This window comes from Colossoma macropomum, unplaced genomic scaffold (assembly GCF_904425465.1).
Source record: "Colossoma macropomum unplaced genomic scaffold, Colossoma_macropomum, whole genome shotgun sequence".
NCBI lineage: Eukaryota > Metazoa > Chordata > Actinopteri > Characiformes > Serrasalmidae > Colossoma > Colossoma macropomum.
In genome coordinates this window covers 20,101,637-20,121,472 of record NW_023494784.1, presented here as the reverse complement: position 1 = coordinate 20,121,472, position 19,836 = coordinate 20,101,637, and the positions used below count along the sequence as shown (strand labels likewise).

General features: G+C 39.3%; 1 protein-coding gene across 1 annotated transcript in view; it reads right to left on the bottom strand.

Moving 5' to 3' along the window:
• The window catches only part of lrp1bb (low density lipoprotein receptor-related protein 1Bb), a 401,537-nt gene that overhangs the window by 131,157 nt on the left and 250,544 nt on the right, over positions 1-19,836 (bottom strand). The window contains exons 28-33 of the mRNA XM_036590747.1: positions 17,205-17,336; positions 15,390-15,617; positions 14,677-14,851; positions 12,955-13,049; positions 12,353-12,502; positions 9-156 (exon numbers count right to left, since the gene is read on the bottom strand). Of these exons, the coding sequence (XP_036446640.1) occupies positions 9-156; positions 12,353-12,502; positions 12,955-13,049; positions 14,677-14,851; positions 15,390-15,617; positions 17,205-17,336 (928 nt within the window). The remainder of the gene's footprint in view (positions 1-8; positions 157-12,352; positions 12,503-12,954; positions 13,050-14,676; positions 14,852-15,389; positions 15,618-17,204; positions 17,337-19,836) is intronic.

The window sequence follows — 19,836 nt, the reverse complement described above, 5'->3', positions numbered from 1 at the left end:
TGTTTCACACCTCACCTTTCTGCCCATCTCTGTCATACACTTTCATGTGCACCACTCCACTGGTCTTATTGCGCAGCACCATAGGGTTGCGGCCATCTCGCTTGGCTAGTGTGCCCAACTGGGCCAGATCATCGTCAGCCCACCACAGCTTCCCACCTGTTAAAGCAGATGAATCATTCATTTCCCAAAAGCTACAAACTGGCAGGTCTGCCTGCCCATGTGGCGCATGGGTACATGCCATTGTCATGCCAATACACTACCAGTCAAAAGTATGGAATCAATGTTTTAAATGATATAAGCCCAGATTTGTGTATGAAATTATTCTAATATGCAAGTTCAAGGGTTTTAAAAGCCTTTAATATGTGTCCAAAATGACAAATGGTGCTGTAGATGATTCTAAATGACTAAGAAAGCAATGTGACAAAGAATGAAATGATCATATTAATATCTAGAATGCCTCATATGTCAAAAGTGATAATCGGATTTTGTGGCAGAATAAAAATACATATTGAAAACAGATACATTGTTAACTACACTGTTATTATTGTAACAATAATAGCATATATAATAATATAATACACAATATAGTCGCTTTTGGAGCAAAACCTTGTGTCTCCACTTTTGCTATTTTTTTACACAATTTGAAAACACCAACCGACTTTTTTTGTTGTGTGAAAATTTCATGTTAAATGGACCAATGGAAATCATCCAAAAATATTTTTAGATTAGAACTTCCATCATAAGTTAAAAATGCTTTTCCATTTCCTTTATAGTTACTATTCTGGAGATACGAAGTTTTGTTCCAACAGGATATTTTAATATGGCAAGTGATTCCAACTTCTGAATAGATCCTATCCACACTTCCAGATTCAGTTCACATTTCCAGAGAGAAACATTACAGTAGTGTTTATGAATTAGAATGTAGAAGACCCACACGGTTTTACGGCCTCATTAAGGTATTAATCTAAAGAATTTGTTTCTTTGGTGATGCGGTTTTCATTTTCAGAGAGAAGCATTCTTCACAAGAGCTACACACTTTTCTTAGAGAACTGACTGACTTGTATGAAGGTGGTAGTCAGTGTTCCTATGTAAGCTAACCGACACAACTATGTGTAATTGCTTCAGTGTTTGAGCAGTAATATCTCAAATGTTAATGATTACTATGCAAAAGCATTTAAAACCTACCAATCAACACAATCACCACACAGACCTCTGCAGCAAGTCTGTTATCTGACTAATCTATTTAACATTAGCTCAGGAAACACCCAGGCTTTATATAATTTATAGACACATTTTCCCTCTCGTTCAAAGACAGCTTTTTACCTTCATTAAATCTGTACTGCTCTTCCTTACAGTGCTGAAGCAACAGGCATCTGTAGCCCACCTTTAATGTGACAATTTTCATGGAAAGGTTAGATAAATAGCTTAATGAGGTTTTCCCATTCTCATTCATAAACATCACCAAAGTTTTCCTGGTACGAATTTACAGTAAGACTATCCTTAAAAGGGCTTATGAAGTATCAAAAGTGAAAGTACTAAATGATTAATTATGACTCTAATGTCCTATTACCATTTTTGTAACAAGACTCTTATCAACTCATTTTAGGTGAAAATACTTGTGTCACTCTTGTAACAATAATATCTTAACAGAATGTAAATTAATTAGTCTGATGCTGATGTCTATTTAAATGATCAAAAGCACTGATGATTGGTGTGCTTGCTTTGCGCTTCTTTCATTTTGACGTTACGTTTTTATGCACACATAAGACAAAAGGAACGACAGATTTCGCATAATGTAGTGGAGTAAAAAGTAAGATATTTGACTTTGAAATGTAGTGGAGTGAAAGTAAAAAGGCACAACAATGGAAATACTTCATTAAAGTACAGATACACAAAAAAACTACTTACGTACAGTAACGAATTACATTTACTTTGTTACTGTCCACCACAAAGTAAGGGTTAACAGTACAGATAAAAGTGGCAAGCAACAGGCCACTGCTGCTCTTTTCATGTACGTTATGCATATGTGTCTCAGCTGTTCAACATTACAGCAGCAAGAAGGGGTCAGATGCATTGCTTTTGCACAGTTTCCTGGCACTACCTTCAGGTCAGGCGCTGCTGCCACGTTTACACTGAATGATGGTGCAAGCGCAGTGAAAAAATAAAACGAATTCCAATCTGATCATTCTCATTAGGGTCGCATGGCCACAAATCAGATACACATGCAACCACATTTTATTGTATATCAGATTTGTTTGCCCACACATATCTAAAAACATCAGATTTATGTCACACTAAGGCAAAATAATGATTTGTGGCCATGCAACCTTAATTAGAACAGTTAGTTTATAATCCATGAAGCTTTTTCTACTCTGTTTATATCATCATTATCCTGTGTTTGCAGCGTGGCAGCAGCGGCAAACTTGAAGCTTCTGCATATAAATGCTGAAAAAGAATTAAAGCATCTGGCTTTTTATCTTCTCCTCTAATCATGAACAGCTGAGAGCTGATCAGAGCTAATGATCTTTGTGATGAAGACTTGTGCTGCTACTTCGTTTATTAGTTGTTGTTGTTCATGGCAGACATGGCTCGCTCATGCAAGGTTACTGATTAGTATGTGCGCATAAGGGTCATTTCAGGACACAGGTTCATTCACACTAAGGATAAATATGCATCACTGACACATATTAATGTATACCATGAAGGTAGAAAGATCAGCTCTGAGCAAAAAATCAGAATTCAGCAATAAGGCTTGTTATGTAAATGTAGGCTGTGTCGTCTCTGGTCGCAGTGTTCTGACTAGAAGGTAGGTATTGTTTTTTCTTGCTGATGTAGCACGATTCTCTCATGGTAATAAAAAGCATCGCACACACATGAGCATTAATATTTATCCTCACACAACATTTTTTTAAAGGGGCATTACACTATTTTTTTTTTCAAAATTATAGCATAATGAGGTTATTTAGAAAAAGTCATTTCAGTGTGGTTTGATGTAAAATGGTTTGTTGTAGAGAAATTTACTGGCTCAGTGGTGGTAATAGGAACCAGGGGTCATAATGTGTATAAAGCAAATACAGTCATTTTATTTACTATCAAAATGACGACTGAACCTACACATGTAAGTTTTTATGAATAATGACGATATTGGTATAACAATAGTAAATCTGGAAAAAAAAAAAGGTTTTCTTATTACATCCTGCAAATACCCCTCCACCATGAATTCATTTAAAAGTATATCGGCCAAAATCTTCCAAATATCAAAACTTTCGTCTCAGGCGTCATGGAGCGTATTCATAGCAATTTCACATAATAACTTTCTGTGAGGTGGCTTTTAGTGGTATTAAACCCTTCAAATGTCTGGTTCCTATCACCACCACTGTGAACAACTCCAACACGGCAAGTTTCTTTATGACAGAATGTCTCACATCAAACCACTCTGAATGACTTGGTGCATCATTAAAAAGACGCTATATGTACTGTGTGCTCACTCCACATATGGAGGCCTAAGGGCTGCTGCACTCCTGGGTGTGCTTCGGCTCAGCAGTAAACTCAAACTACGCAGCACTGGAAGTCACAGACAGAGATAGAGCCTGAGCATTATGCATGTTCCCTTCCCCGTGCGAGTCAATGAGGCAGAGTTTTAGGGCGGCCTGGCGACGTGCCCTGGCCTGAGATGAGGTCTCTCTCCATTCACAAAAAACCTGCGCAAGTGCGAGTGATCTCGGAGCGCCGCTGCAGATAGCGAGCCCTTGTGTTGTTTCCATTCGGGAAGACTGAGTGTGCCACAAAGGAGCACAGAGATTGTTCTTGGCGCCGAGCCTGGACTACGCCTCTGTGCTGCAGAGAGGCAGGCGGCCCCGAGACAGCAGGGGACCAGGGGCATGAGAATGAAGGCTATACAATACAAATTCATAGCAGCCGGGGAAAAGGTGACCTTGATCTGAGATACTTATAAGGAGAAAGATAAAATGAGCAGCAAAATGATTTAAACACAAGGATGTTAACAGAAAAGCGGCCATTTCACTGAAAGAATGATTGGATATTATATAGCGATAGTGGTATTAGAGATATGTCTAGTAATCTACTGTCGTTATGCATGAGTAATCTATACACAACCACAGCACAGAGAAAGTTACAGTTCTTATTAATTATGGAGTAATGAAATCTGATTGCTGGTAAACAGATCTCAGTAGTAGATTTTACACAAGTTTGTAGGATCTAACAGCACTTAAAAACATTAACTTTGAAAATAACATCTTGATGTAGGAGACGTCACGTGTTTAAGCAGTGGAGCAGATGTGGGATAAAGACCCTGTACAGCTACAGTAAGATCATAACAGTATCATTACTTCCTTAACTGTCTGGTTACTTACTGTCATTTTACCAAATTATATTTATACACTACTTTGTAGATGATACCTCACTCTTACCTAGTTAATAGCCAGAATCTGTTTTCTACTCCAGTATAATTTAGTCTTAGAATGTCATAGATTGTATCATCATGTTACCCAAAATAACTATAATTGTTTATGTAAAAGTTTGAACCCTCCTGGTCCAATTACGCTTTGTTGATCCTCTACAGAGAACAAACTTAAATATGAGATTTTTCTGAAAAATGTAGTTCACATTTTCTATTTTTTGCTGAGTTTAAAATCTTAGGGAAAAAAACAGAACAGAAAATACAAAATGTGCCATACATTTTGCACAAGCCACATTTTGTGTTTTATTTTTACCATTATGTTAAATGCAGTAAATAAAGAGTAATTGTACAATAAAATCTGCAGAAGCGTGTTCTCTGTAGAGGACGTGTACGAAACATTTGATCAGGGGCACCAGAAAGCTTGCACACAATTGTACCTAGTACTTCGGAGTTTGTACCTCATACTTACCTGGCTAATACCTAGAACTTAAGGCACTGTAAAAGAAAGTGTTACTGATTTAAGAATGTACAGTAGTGTGCAAAAGGCTTAGGCTGCCAATATTGGTAGCAAACCAATTATACACACACACACACACACACACACACACACACACACACACACACACACATACATATATATTTTAAATTTGGTTCCAGACTTCTTGGTGCACTCCAGCCATCGCATGGATTTGTTAAAATCTATCAGCAGCACACCTGATTTAATATAATGAAGGACTGATTAGCTGAACTAGTTATTGGATGGTAACTGTAAACACTGGGCTTCCTTAAGGAGAGCTTTGGAAATGATTAAGCTAACACTCACACATCAAATGACAGGTGTTTTTTAATTGTTTATTTGTATTTGTTCGCATGTTAGTGTTTTCTGGCACAAATAACTGCTTACTGCCCAGATAAACAGCTTTACATTTTTTTTAAGTAAGTTTCAGGTTTTTTTGCCTAAGATGTTTTCACAGCACTGTAGTTCACATAATGCTAAATTTGTGGTGTGATACTAAGCTTGCTTCTTTAGTTTTACACTAGGGATATGAGGCTAGCTACATTTGCCTCATAGCCCTACAACATCAGGGAAAAAGGTACTGTACAGGTATTTTTTTGTTCATCAAGGTACACAGCAATGTAAATGTAATGGTCCAACTATGTACTTTGAAAAAGGTTTTATTTTGTTCCCCTAGGGTAGTGGCACATATTTGTACCTTTTCATAACCATATCTTTTAAAACAGAGAAATAAAATGGAAGGCCTGGAGTCAAGACACAGTTCATAGAGTCACAGTGCAATTTAAAAATATATTTGTTATAGAATAAGGTATAATTATGTTCCCTTACTAAAGGGACTGAAGATGCACCCTTGAAGGTACCACCCCAGTGACAACAGGGCTACTGGCCCAGTGACAATTTAGTACCTCCTTTTATTTCTGAGAGTGTAGTGCACAACTAAAGAAGCAAACTGTGAAATGCGTACATGTCCTGGATCATCAACTATATATGAGGCAAGAAGAACCATGGCTTTAGGCAGGAAAAAATACCAGTTCCACAGCTTATGTAATGTCCTGGGTTCCAAGAATAATATAAGTGTACAGGCCTAGAGCTGCTCTTGTGGACATTGACATCTCAGTCTGATTGGAGTCACATCTAGCTTTCTGACTGGATCAATTGCTGAGAATGAAAATGACAACCTACAAGCTGCCTTCGAAATGTCTGACCCTCCAAATCGCCTTCATGGGTCACCAGCACTGTCGGTGTTAATTCGCTGCCATCGGGATTGAGCACTGTGTATGATTGCCTTAGCGTCGCTCATCAGGAACAATTTCCACTTCAAGCATTTGATCTGATTACAGACAAAAAGGAGGTCTCCAGGTCGCACCTCTGAACAGGGGCCATCACTTACCTCTGTGGTCAAATCCTATTAAGCTGCAAGGAGGAGGCTGCAGACCAGCCTCATGTCAGTAAAATTATTTTAATTTCTTCAATCATCATGCTCTTCGATTTCCTCTTCAAGGCTTGATTGGGGCTGCGACTTTGATGTGATGCTGGGATTTTTTTTTTTCCTGCATCAAACAACCAGCATTTATATCGACCCCACTTGACGCGTGGGGCTCTGCTGAGTATATATATATTCCCTCCACATCTCTCCGTAATGATAGAACCTGTCTGTCACCACTCGCTGCTTCTGCACTTGACCGGTAGTTGGGCACTGGAAATGTGTATGGTGGGTGGCTACAATCTGACAGTATTTTGGGGGGCACAAACTGATAACATAGCATGATGGTTAACCTTGGTAAATCCCTTCAATTAAGTTGCCCGCATTGGGACAGAGATGGCTAAGATACAGGCCAAAGATCTCAGATCGCAATCTTGTCCAATCTACACAGGCGTCGTCTCGGGACGACCCTTGACGCAGCGTCCCAAATGGCTAATCGATTATGCCGGTTCTGAAAATCAGAGGGCTAGGAAGGCAGCTGTTTGTTCCATATCAGTTCAATAGCTTTGATTAACCTTGAATGAGCTAAACCTAAACTACAGAATTCTAATGGCTGTATTTTTTTCACTCTGAGCAGATAACCAACAAATGAGAGATCAATATGGTTGAAAGCAACATTATACATCACAATGAGTCCCTGCCTCAGCGTGCCATAATGCATGATGAAGGCACCAAGGAGATTTAAAAGGACTCTACACTTTTTTCTTTGGCAACTGGGAGCATCAGCAGTCTTACCATGGGGAACAGCACTGAGAGCCAGATGTAGTAAACCATTTGCACCAGTTTCAGGTGCAAATAGAACACATTCTGCCTGCGTATTATGTAAGGAACTGACATATAAGACTTAACAAACACTGTGCCATATACAACACCATGCAAAAATCAGAGACCATCTTGAATTTAGTTTAAATGGCCATTAGGTACAAGCTATTCATTTTCCAGAAGAGAATTTTGAGGGAATTAGCTGTGGGACAATCCATGGTGGCTAGATAGAGGCACTGGCCTTGAATATGATAAATATTCTTTTGGTACAACAGAACAACAACATTTAAATTCTCAGGGCCAGATGTATGTACATGAAAAGGCCTAGCACAACATGTGCCTTTATGCACAATATGTGTTACTGTCAGAGAAGAATTACACCCATTTAGAACGTTTCAGTGAGAACGTTGTTGCATTTTCTCTTTTGCCTCAAGTCTGTTGCTCCATTATTTTGTTGGGCCTTTTGAACCCTGCACTTCACAAGCATAGCGGAGCTAGCAGGAGGTCCTATGAGCGGTCCACATGATTAGCAACAGCCTTGGCAAACTGATCGTTAATTTCAGACACATTGCAAGTGCCAATTACAACCGTATCAAGGCACGTTTTGTACTGTGAGTTCTCACATATGTGCATCTGGTCCCGAGTCTCTGTCACCCATCCTACAGAGACTGTATCAAAAAGGAGTTTACTTCTCGCTACTCTTAGGCATTACTGTGCTTGTTCTGTCTGTGGTGATTGTTTGTATTCTTTCTTATTAATATATTTGCAACCTTTCGAAAGTCAATCTGTTTAAATTGATTTTACTACCTGTAAAACTGAAAAACTGCTTTAGGTAGTGGTTTCAAACTGGTCTTCAGGGTACTTCATATGGTCCACACTTTTGGTTCTAACCCTACGTGTTGGAAGTTAGAACTGAACAAAAATGTGGTCTGTCTGGGGCCCCTGGGAAACACTGGTTTAAGGCATGCAATGTACACTTTCTCAGGGTAGAAAAGTGGATATGAGTTTTTGATAGTTTTGCTATACATAAAACTTTAAAAACTCTTGAAACCCTGCCCACTCAAACACCCACACACATGACTGCACAACCATCCTTCCACCCACAGACATACCTACACAGGGACACATGAATGCATGTGTGAACACACACACAAAGAAAATAGTGCACTTAAGAACTAAAAGAATAGCGAAGCAAAGGTCTTGGTAAAGACCTCGTGGAGAACAAATAATCACCTCAATTTTCAACAAAGACCATCTGTCAATAACACTTTCTCCAGAAAAAGCTGGTACATGTACTTGTAACATCCCTGTGCACCTTATGTTGTAGTGGCTTTGTGATGGGTACCATCGGCACCTGCAGTAATTTGATATGGAATGGCTCCAAACAAAAATAAAGCAATGAACATGTTTGCTGAAGATCTGTCAAAATGCCCTCACATAAAATCTCCAACCTTGCATCTCAAAATAAATCTGAGCATTAGTGCAGAAAACCTGCTAAAATGCTGATATCTCTGCCAGAGCAATTAACATGGCATGGAAAGCTACTTGTTATGTGTCTCTAATAGGTTGCGCTGGTGTTATAATTTGTGTCTTGGATTAAATTCAAGGTAAAGTGGAAATTGACACATTCAGCTTCTGTACCATAATGTATTTAAACAACAGAACACAAGAGCAAGTGTTTTATCACAAATTACATCACAGTTGTGGTTCGGCTGCAGACAACAGCCAAAGGCGAGTACCATAGATGAACGAATGACCTTGAGTGTTCTATTGCTTTTGTACAACAGCTATGCAAAAAAATAAAGAAAAAAGTAAAGCAACAAAGCCCCGAATATTATATCAAATGTGCCTTAATGTTGGCAATTACTTCAACCAAAAAATTTGTAGAAGCCTTTTACATCATAGATAGACCCATAAAACTGTCAACACACCATGTTAAGCTCAGGTTTTTGAAAACTTGTCAGATGAACCTGAATCTTGTTCTGTTTTCAGCCAGTCTGTAAAGCATTTCACAGCAATTTTTGCTAAATTGTATTCTGGTTATTTCTGGCTAATTCCAGTTGGTTTAGTCGTTCCGTTGTCACAGCTACTCACTAGCCTGTTTGGAGGCAAAGACTGCTTCAGAATTTGTAAGTCTGCTATCCAGAGGTAGAAAGTAATGAATTACATTTGGTCTTATTACAATTTTTGAGTACACTTTTCCCCCGTAATGGTACTTTACTGCATAATTATCATAATAATCATAGTACTTTTATTTTTACTTGAGGTAATTTCTAATAAAGTACTTTTACTTAGCTGCTTTATTTTCCAACAGCCATTACAGATTAAAAATAAATGTACATTTTAACTCAAACTAATTAGAAGAAAGCTTGGTCAAATTTTAAAGATTTGGCTCTGAAAGCCAATCAAAACAGAGCAGCTCCCAGCAGCAAAAACACTTCAGCCTCGATGAGCTCATAGATTTGAAATTTTGTGGATAAAGAAAGTGGAGAATGTTATCAGCACACACAAGGAACATGCTTTATCCAGTCTGTCATCTTCATTTAATTTCATACGAACTAAAGAAAAAGACATTACCAAAGATATTACCAGCTGCCAAACACGCCTCCTGAAACCTGCTAAGAATCTTTGCTTTCACAACGCAACTTCCACCCTGAGGAGGCTTACGAACAGTTAGCTGGCCTCAGCTAAACAAGCATTGTCTTCTTTTACTCTTCTTCTCCTTACTGGCCTGTTTCTATTTTAAATGGTTAGCTGCAACATAATTATCTGTTATCTAGCAATCATTTCTCAGAAGACTGATACAGTCCTTGTGCAAAATTGACCAGACTGTCATTAGAATTGTTGTCTAATTCTGAGTAAAACATGGTATTAGTGAGGGTCTCTGAGTAATTTGAGCATTTTCGCTCATGATAGGTGGGGTTGGTGGGAGCGAGAGGCGAAGCGTGATATTATTGATTAATGGTATTTTTCCCCATGCGCTGGTGCACAGCAACATCATGACAAAAAATCAGAAGGCGTTTTAGAGGAGGGCAAAATTTGTTACATTTTGATGGAAGATTATGGGAAAACAAAAATCTTTTAAATGCAATAATACAATGATTCATGCTTCATATGAGCAAGGACATAAACTAACAAGGTGAAAATGGTCGATTTTCATTTCAGGTTTAACAAATCTAAAATTGTCATGAGGTGAGAGTGTTCAGTTACAATGCAAGTAAGTACATGAGCAGACACTCAGAAACTGAAAATAAAACCCCACGCAAGTCCCATTAGTTCCCCTTCAGACTGATGCTACACAAATAGCAAACGTAAGTGTCTTCTGAACAGACTCTGATGCCCCTGGAAAAGCAACAGAAAGCATTTTCTCTTGGTGGCAAAGACATACTAATTGTGATGGATAGCACCCAGTGAAAGCATCATTTTCCTGTTTTGCTGTAGCCTGTTACTTCTTTGAAAGTATGTCATTAGTCTTTTTGGTGGCCTCTATTCAGCTTCACTTTTAATAATAACTTAGAGCCACAGTCTGGGACTGCGGCAATGAGCGAGCCAGATTTTAAGACTGTGAAAACAGTGGGCTTCAAGAAACAGCACCTGTTAAAACATGCAATATGTACTTTTATCATTTTCTCTGTTAGCAATCTCAGAAGGAGCCAAGGGGCTAACCATGATGCTGCTTTGGCAGTTCCTTATTAGGCTTTTGAATATGTTTGCCTGAGCTGGAATTACAGTTAAAAGCCTGTCATGGTCTCTTACAGAGCCTTGTTTGTTCAGTTATGCTCTCTGCTGTAAAGCAGAATATGAATATAGAGGCTTCCCAAAGATTAACCTAACAGCTTTACAGAATGTCATCATAATAGGTTAAGACTGGGGTTTAGGGAGATGATAGTGCACTAATTAATACTTTACTGTATAGTTATCGTTCTTCACTTTAAGGGATGGAAAGAATAATTGCACTCAGTGGATTTCAGTGAAAGCGGGTTTGGTTGAAAATGGTCCAGGTGCACTTGAGAAAGGTGCCAGGAAACGAGTTCAAAACATAGCCAGGAACATAAGCTGTAAACATGCAAGCAAAAAAAAGTAGAAACTCCAAATGACAGCACTCACTGCATTTAACCACACTCATTAGGTTTTTTGTATGGAAAAAAAAAAAAGTTGACACTCTTTTCCCCTCTGATCACTGCCAACATGAATGTGCTCCCTCTGCAAGAGCTCTCTCTAATCCCCTGAGTTAGTTTCCGGGCTATGGAAAGAATCATAATTTGAGTCTTAAACCCAGCCTAATGTGAACAGTGTGATTAAAAAGCAGATGCTCCGCATCACTTGGGTGTCTACCCAGACAGCCAGTCTTCATTATCCCACTCCATCTGGAGAAAAATCAATCATATTCAGCTTTTTCCACTTTTTTGATGTAGGAAAGTGAATGTTGTGCTTTACTTTCAGGCCTAAAATTACTTTCCCATTTGATGAGCTATGTTGCTTCCAGTGGGGCATATAAATGGGGAACAGTTAAATCTCATTTTCATAATGTACTTTGCTCCTCTCAGCATTATATGTTTTGGGAAACGTTTAAGCCACTGAGGGTTTGCTGTAGGTCACAAAATATCTCTCATTCTCTCACTCTTACCAGATGTGAGGTTGATCGTATAAATATGCCATTATTTACAGTATATAGTCACTGTCTGAACAAAATCTTGTCATTTTTTTTTTTTGTTTTTTTGTTTTTATTTTTCAGATAAATTGAAAAAACAAACATTCAATTTCATTATACGTATTTCTGTATAGCATTTTTGGAGATATGAGGTTTTGATCTAGAAGCGAAAGTGATGTCGCATAGCCGTATATATTATATAGCTATAGCTACGTATAGCTACCTCCGCTGTTAAAATCAAAGCATTCTTTCATTTCAATGTAAAATAAAGTTTTAAAGAGCTTTTTATGTTCACTTGGCAGCCAAAAAAGTTCTAGTTTTCTGTGAGCGTACATTTTTTCCGAACCTCAAAGTGTCGAACACTTGTCGGGAAGTAGAAATCTCCAAATTGTCACGAATCCAACATAACACTGGACGTACAATAAGCTAAACCACTTGAACTGCTAAAATCCTTCAACACCTCAGTGTTAAATGCTACCCTAAACTCACTGTTATGGGAGTAAAAGCTGTTCCACTTACCCATGACTGCCAGAGCTGTGGCTTTGGTTAAGTCCCTCTTCATGGTCTCAATCACCTCAAAACCACTGCCATCCAGATTACACCTGTTGATGGTGCCATTAGCTGAGCTGATCCAGTACAGCTTGCTTGCAGGAAAGTCTACTGAGAGACCTGAGGAGGAAATAAGAGGTTAAGAGTAAAACTCATAGGGCCCCATATCTACTCTCCACATCATGGGCAAGGATGTTGGCAGGGATTGCATCAAAGGGGAGAATGTAATCTCAAAATGACTGCTTGTGTGATCCCGACTTGAACCAGCCGTCTGCAGCTTAAAATTCTGGGAACCTCTGCATGATACACTAAATCACTTGTCCACAAGGCAACTCCATCAAAGACTATTTTAGAAGCAGACATGGGGAGTGTTTGACAGGGTGTAAATATCGATAGTGACAAGTGAAGGATGCTGGTGCTGCGAGTGGAGTAAGTGGGGCCTATTGAAGATTTATTAGCAGGGAGTATATTGTTTGTGTTCATGGTCGTCATCTTCTGATGTGTTTTTAGTTCATCAGAGAGAGAATGAAATACTATCTCCACCCCAATGAAGTATGCACAGTCAGACCTACCCACTGGTTCCCTTTGATTCTGGTGAAGAACTTTCCTGTTGCTTCCATCCATGTTGGCTACATTTATCGTGTTCCCATCTGTCCAGTATATCTTTCTGTAGAATGACATCAAAAGTGAAAGGACATAACAATGCATTACAGTATAAGTCAAGTAAGGCAGTTGTGCATTTCAGAGCTTGAAATATTTGTCTGAACTCGACAGGACCTGACTGTTCGTGCTGGGTTTGGTCAGACATCACTTCCCAAATATAGTTGTAAGCAAATGTTTGAACACTCTGGTCAAATTAGCTGTTTTGTTAATTTTTTAAGTGAAAGTAAATTAACGCATCCTTTACATGAAACATACTTAAATATGGCATTTCTCTGAACATTTTAGTGCACAATTTCTATTTACCTGCTGAGTTTAATACATTAGAAAAATATATAATATACAATATAATACGTAACCTTTATAATGATGTAACCTTTGTTTTATTTTTTTGCTGACACTTTATTTGAATAGTCCACTTTAGATGCTTTGTAGATACTTAATCACTTTCAAGTTACATTCAAATAAATATCTACTAAATTGACCATAATTATCTTTAACTCTAAACCTGGCTCTAATCCTAAACCCTAACCTTAACCTCAACCCAAATCCTAAACCCAACCCTCACCCTGGTCCAAATCCTAACCCTAACCCCTACAGTAACATCTGTAGATAATTTATAGGGGACTACAGTGGACTATCCAAAGACATAGACTACTTTTTCCCATTTAGCAAATGAACAGCAATTTGTACAGGATGTGTTAACCTATTTTCACTTAGAAAATCAACAAAATGTAATCTGACCAGGGGTTCCCAAACTTTTGCATATGACTGGGCTCAGGTTCAAATTTCACGTTCAGGTTCTCACAGCCCACCTCTCACTTTTCACAGATTTTCCCCTGCTTTAGTTTTCCTCTTACTTTATTTCCCCCTCTACTTTTAATACTTCAAACAGTTTTTAATCTGGCATGCTGGTGTCTCCCACTCAGGCTGTATTTAGCACTGAGATCCATGAGGCTCTTGCTTGTGAGAAAATGGATGCAAGCTAAAAAAAAATGTGAATCGAATCGAGTTTAGTTCCGCTAAAAGAATGTTCATATTCATATGTTCTAAATATAAAATGTAAACATATTGTTATTTTATATGTAATATGTTATATGTACAGGAAGAGTTTTAGGACTAAACAGGTCCTGTATCACAGAGTGAGAACAGAATATTATGGGAAGTTTATTGCTTGATGAGAAAATGTGTTGAAGTGGGATTTAAACTCAATTTTGGACAGGACTGACACTATAGTTTAAAAATGTGAGGTTTTATTGGGGACTTTGGGTCATGATGAGCCAGTTTGGGTCAATTTAGGACAGAATCTTGTTGGTCAGTTCTGAACTTGGACAGGGTTCTTGGGCTATATTCGGGTTTAAGGTCCGATTAAAGCTTTGGTGCATCAGTTACAGCTTCTGATATAAACCTTTTATATTTTTCAACTGCTAGTTTATCACTTTTTTTCATACAAGTGGGGAAAAAAAAACATGATCCCAGTGTATTAATACTACATTTCTGCCTGCGCCTTAGATGTTCTTGTAAACATTCCTCCCCATGTCAAGTCAGCAAACAAATCCCAAAGGTCACTGCATATTGCAGCATATTTCTCCTGCTGGACATCTTAAAATCAAAGCACAATTTGAACTACTTACCCTTTGGCTGGATGTACTGCCAGACACTTTGGCTTATCAATCCCATGGATGACTGAGGTTTTAAGGGATCCATCTAGTCGAGCAACATTGATCTGCGTCTCTTCATTCTCGGAACTGAGCCAGTACATATTCCTCGAGAGCCAGTCTAATGCGAGACCACGGCAATTCTGAATATCTGCAAATGCCAGAGAAGGCACTTAATAATGTCATCAACATTAGACCAAGGACAGCAGGTGAATGCAAAGTGCTTCTAGGGGAGATCCTTATGGGCCTTATGGGAACGTGTTCATCACTACACCTGCTGTTCTGCACACAGCAGAATTAACTTGATGGTTTCCTAATGCATGCGAGCTGTACATATTGCTGGTCATGGTGGTGATGAAAAAGAACGTCTCTGCAACGTCCAGGAGATGTGTTCACTTGTATTGAAATTTATTTGATCCAGTCCCACTACAATAAATCATTGTCCTGTAATAGTAAGCCAATCTGAAACTAGGAGTCACTAAAAAGAAACACCAAGGACTATATTTCTAACTTGAAGCCTAGAATCTGGCAGCAGGGAACAGAATGTACAATCTACAACAAAATATGTAAATGAAAAAGGAATAATAAACAAAACAACATATATTAGGTGCTTACTGCTTTGAACCTACCATCAAGCTTACTCAAGGCAGAAAGTGCTGCTTGGCCTTCAGCTGAAAATACTGACTTACCTCCAGAAATAACTGTCTCAAGGGTTGTTCCGTTAATGAAAGCCCGCTTTATTGTTTGAGTCTTCACATCCGCCCAGTAAATCCGTTCCTCCAGAGCATCGTAATCCACCACTGTGACATCATCAATGTCAGGGACAGTCAAAGCGGTCATGATGTTCATGTAGGGGTTATCAATGTCCACGCCTCGTATCTCTGACCGCCTCACGTACAGCAAAAATCTCTTCAATGCTAAGAAAAAGCCAAAAATGAATCAATGTATACTCTAAAAACTGGAAGCTCATTATATAAAGCACAGAAATTAACAGTAGTGAATTATTATTATACAGTCAATTATTATTATACAGAGATTTACACCCCATTTACACCTGGTAATTTCATGCGACTTGTATCCAGATTGTTTCCTGATTAATCACAAGCATTTACACTTAGTAGTTTTGGGATATAGTTAGATTTAAATCTGATTGCTATATAGGGCTTTTGCTCTGGTCTTTCCTGTTCTTTGCAGGAGATAGTGGTCATCTTGAAAATCACAATTTTGCATGGCATTGCTCATTTCCTTAAACTTAAAAGAAGAACTTCTGAAGTTGATGTTTACAAGAAAACAGTTGTTTAGACTAATTAGAATGAAGTCATTTCAGTCATGGAACCGTGGTGAATAACAATAAGACAAAGACAAAAGGAACGAAACTGCTGCTTTACTTAAGCTAGCTTGCTCTGCAGCCCGTTGAAGTAGGCTACTGAACTCACAATATAGCTTGTATAATCCTAGAAAGGCACTGCACATGAGCCTAAGGTCACCATGGAAACACTGGGCTGTGGAGTAATGGAACTGCATTCTCTGGAGTGATGGAGCTCCATCCAATGGCTTCTGGGATGAGTTGGAGTGGTATTTGAACTAATCATCCAGCGTTACCTGACAGTACTCGACCTCATTAATGCTCTTGTGGCTGAATGCAATCAAATCCTCACAGCAATGTTCCAACATCTAGTTTAAAGTAGAGGCGGTTACTACAGCGACAAGGAACAAAGTCCCTATTAATACTATTAAATTCAGAACAAAAACTGGATGAACAGGATTCTCCAACTTTTGGACATATAAAACATGCAAGACACATGAAATACCAGGTGTAAACGGGGTCAAGGTTGGATCAAGGTCACCCAGAAAAAACTACTCCACTGCCACCTCCACCACTCAGCGGTGAAATGAAATGAAATGAAAAATGAGCATGTTGCTGATGTAAAGATATCACAATGTGTCAAACTCACTAATGCTGCACAGTTTGGGTTTAGGGATAGGATAGTTAGAATGAGATAAGTCTTGACCACAGCTTAATAAGGCATGATCTTGTTCCCATGCATTAGGATCTTGTTCCCACATGTTAGTATGGCATGGCCACACACTGTATGTATGGTCTTCTTTTAAAATGATGTCTACTGTAATTGGCTATTCCTTGGTCTATAAATTGCTGAAAAGGACATTTGGGTTTTCCTTATTTTCCAGCTGGTACAGATGTGTATCTGTTTTAGAGGGTTTCAAAGAGTAACGCAGAAGTAAGTAATGAGAGATAATGAGCAGTAAGTGGTTGTTACCTAGAAAGAAAAAGTAAAATAATTATAGACTGAGAGAAGTAAACAGCAGTTGGCAATGGATTACTTTTTTGGAGTATCATATAATATAATATCATATCATATCATATCATATCATAACAGGAAATCTTCATGTCATTCCATCCCTACTTGTGTCACTATATTGTTATTATATAGTGACGTCTGAGCTCTAGTCCGCTGCAGTGGGTTACTGGGGGCTTCACTCACCCACACAGGAGCGGTTGCTGGGGGAAATCTTCATGAGGTGGGGACAAGCACAAGACGCGGTGCGATTGTAATCGATGAGGCACAGATGCGAGCAGGGACCTCTCCCTCCGTTCCCCTCGCATGGGTTTGAGGCTGGAAAACCGGCAGTGACATGCATTCAGACCATCCAAAAGAAAACACATCAAGGAGAGCAATCAATACCATGTCTAATGGCTCCCGGTTCAAGAACGCAGCCATCTTTAAAGGAATCTGAACTAACCTTTGCTGACATCAATTGAACAAATTGTGCTCAAAGCTTACTATCACAGACAGACACAGGCAGACAATCAAAACACTTATTAAAGCAGTTACAGTAAAAAAACGAAAGAAGACAAGGACTGCAGGAGCCCAAACGCTGGCCCACGTTTTAGAGCAATAGCATCAGAAATTGATATAAAGCAAAAATAAAAAAGCTTTAATTCTGATGGAGAGAAAAGGACATCATCCAAAACCTCAAAGGCCAGAGCAGCACTGAAAGAGAAGTGCTTACTCTTTTATGTTCTTTGCACAAAGCCACCCACCCACTTTATCCCTATGAACCACCCATATTCTCCTAACCTTACAGGGCAGTGACACAGCAGTTTAAAAGAACTTTAGCCTTCCTCAAACACTGCCAGCATATCTGTATCTCGAGTTTCGTGAGAGGAATGGCCCATTTCTGCTATACTTCATCAGGGACTGTTGCTGACCAGGCAGATCATATGATAATGGCTAAGAGGTCACTGGAGAATAGTAAATTAGCTTGCTACCTCTTTTCATTTTTGACAGCAAAGCTCTCTTTGTCAGCACTATTGCAGGAACACCAGGGAGCTGTTGAAATGGAAGCAGTTATGGGCTAGGAACAACGAGATCTTAATAAGGGAGATTTCTGCTGGCAATACCAACTGTAATGTTTATACAAGCTAACTACACTGAGGCAAAGCATGACTTGCTCTAAAAACAAGCATCTCTAAAACAGCATTCATAATACGAAAAAAAAGCCCCTTTCTTTTAAGATGTATTTGAACTCTGGACTCGTCCTACAAGCCTCTTATATTTCATAGCCGAGCTTGAAGAGTTCAAGACTTGGCTGGTATTCTTTGGAAATGGCCTGCTAATCGGATTTGTTCTGACGTGATATGATTCTTCAGCCTTTTATTTTAGGAAGGGATCGGTGTTTACAGCTAAGCATCACATACTGGCTTGCAGAAATAGCCGAGAACGATGACATTTCCGCATCCTAAACACGGGAGCGCGGCTCCCGGATCAAGAAGCTTTAACCCTTCCTTGAACCCAGAGCTGCAGTACAAGACATAATTAACTCCAGAACCGCTTGCATCGTACAAATAATTGCTCCAATGGGGCTTTGAAAATGGGCCCATTATTTTCTTCCAGTGCGTATCTTTTTTTATACATGCAGTTGGAATATTTTTGCAATTACTTACCATAAGTGAGAATAACAAATAATTTCAAGTGACTAAATCGTAGACTAGCGTTGACTGGCGTACCCAGTGAATTAATTATACATTCATTTGGTCTTGCGGGGGAATCTGACTGTTGGGGAAGAAAAAATAAAAAATCTGGATAAGTATAGGCGGTGCACTTAAGCTATGCTAGGAAGGCAACATTTGGATATATTGCCTCATTCTTAACAGAAATGGGCTTAAGATCTGATGACACACTTCATCAGTCTGAGCTGGCACTTATTAACTTATTAAGTATAAGTAAGATGCAGGATGAAGATATTTTTGCTCACTTTGCCTCAGCTGAACCTAGAGATTTACACCCTAACAGCCAACCACACTAGTATTTTCAAATGGGATTCTGGCCAGTTCTGAACAAGGGTGAAAGTGCTTTGAACAATAGAGATGGTGGGACATGCTCCATCTATCATGGAGGACTGGCATCCCCCACCTTCTCTCCAAGCTCATGCCGGAGTTCCTAAACCCTGCCCTCAGTCCTTACACCACACATAATGTATTTACAACCCGCCTGTTGATGCCTGCAGTCTAGCCCCATTAGCCTGGTGAGCATCCCCCCATCTCACCCCCACCTCCCCCGCCCTCCAGAGGTTTGCCTCTCCCCTGCCAGCGCAGCAGGACTGAACACAAACACAATTTCCCTGGCCTGTTAGCGGCCAGCGCTGGGATTTTGGACAGCAGTGATAGCCAGCCTTTCCCGGCGGGCTCTTTAAGATTGGATTAGCCATACTTATTGGCTTCCTCGGCAACGCAGCACAATTTGTCGACACTTATCGGGGTAAAACAGTCACCCGACTGCTGATACAGTGGCAAAGGATCTGAACTGAGCCTGTGCGTGTTGGCAGCATCCGCTGTTTTGGGCGGGTAGAATTGATGCAAATGAGATTACTTCAGCTGACGAACATTCATGGAGGCGTTCCATTTTCCGTTTATGGAAAGCTGGACACCTGGCACACTTTAAAATTAGCCACAAACGTTCTCTGAAGAGCAGACATTGATTTTACTACATCTTTGTTACCATTACATTTGTCATAGTGGAAAGAAAGTAATGCATTATCTCTGAAGGGCCCATATCATGGGAAACAAACCAAAACCGTGTTCCCTCTTCAGTTCATATACGGAATTTAAAGAGC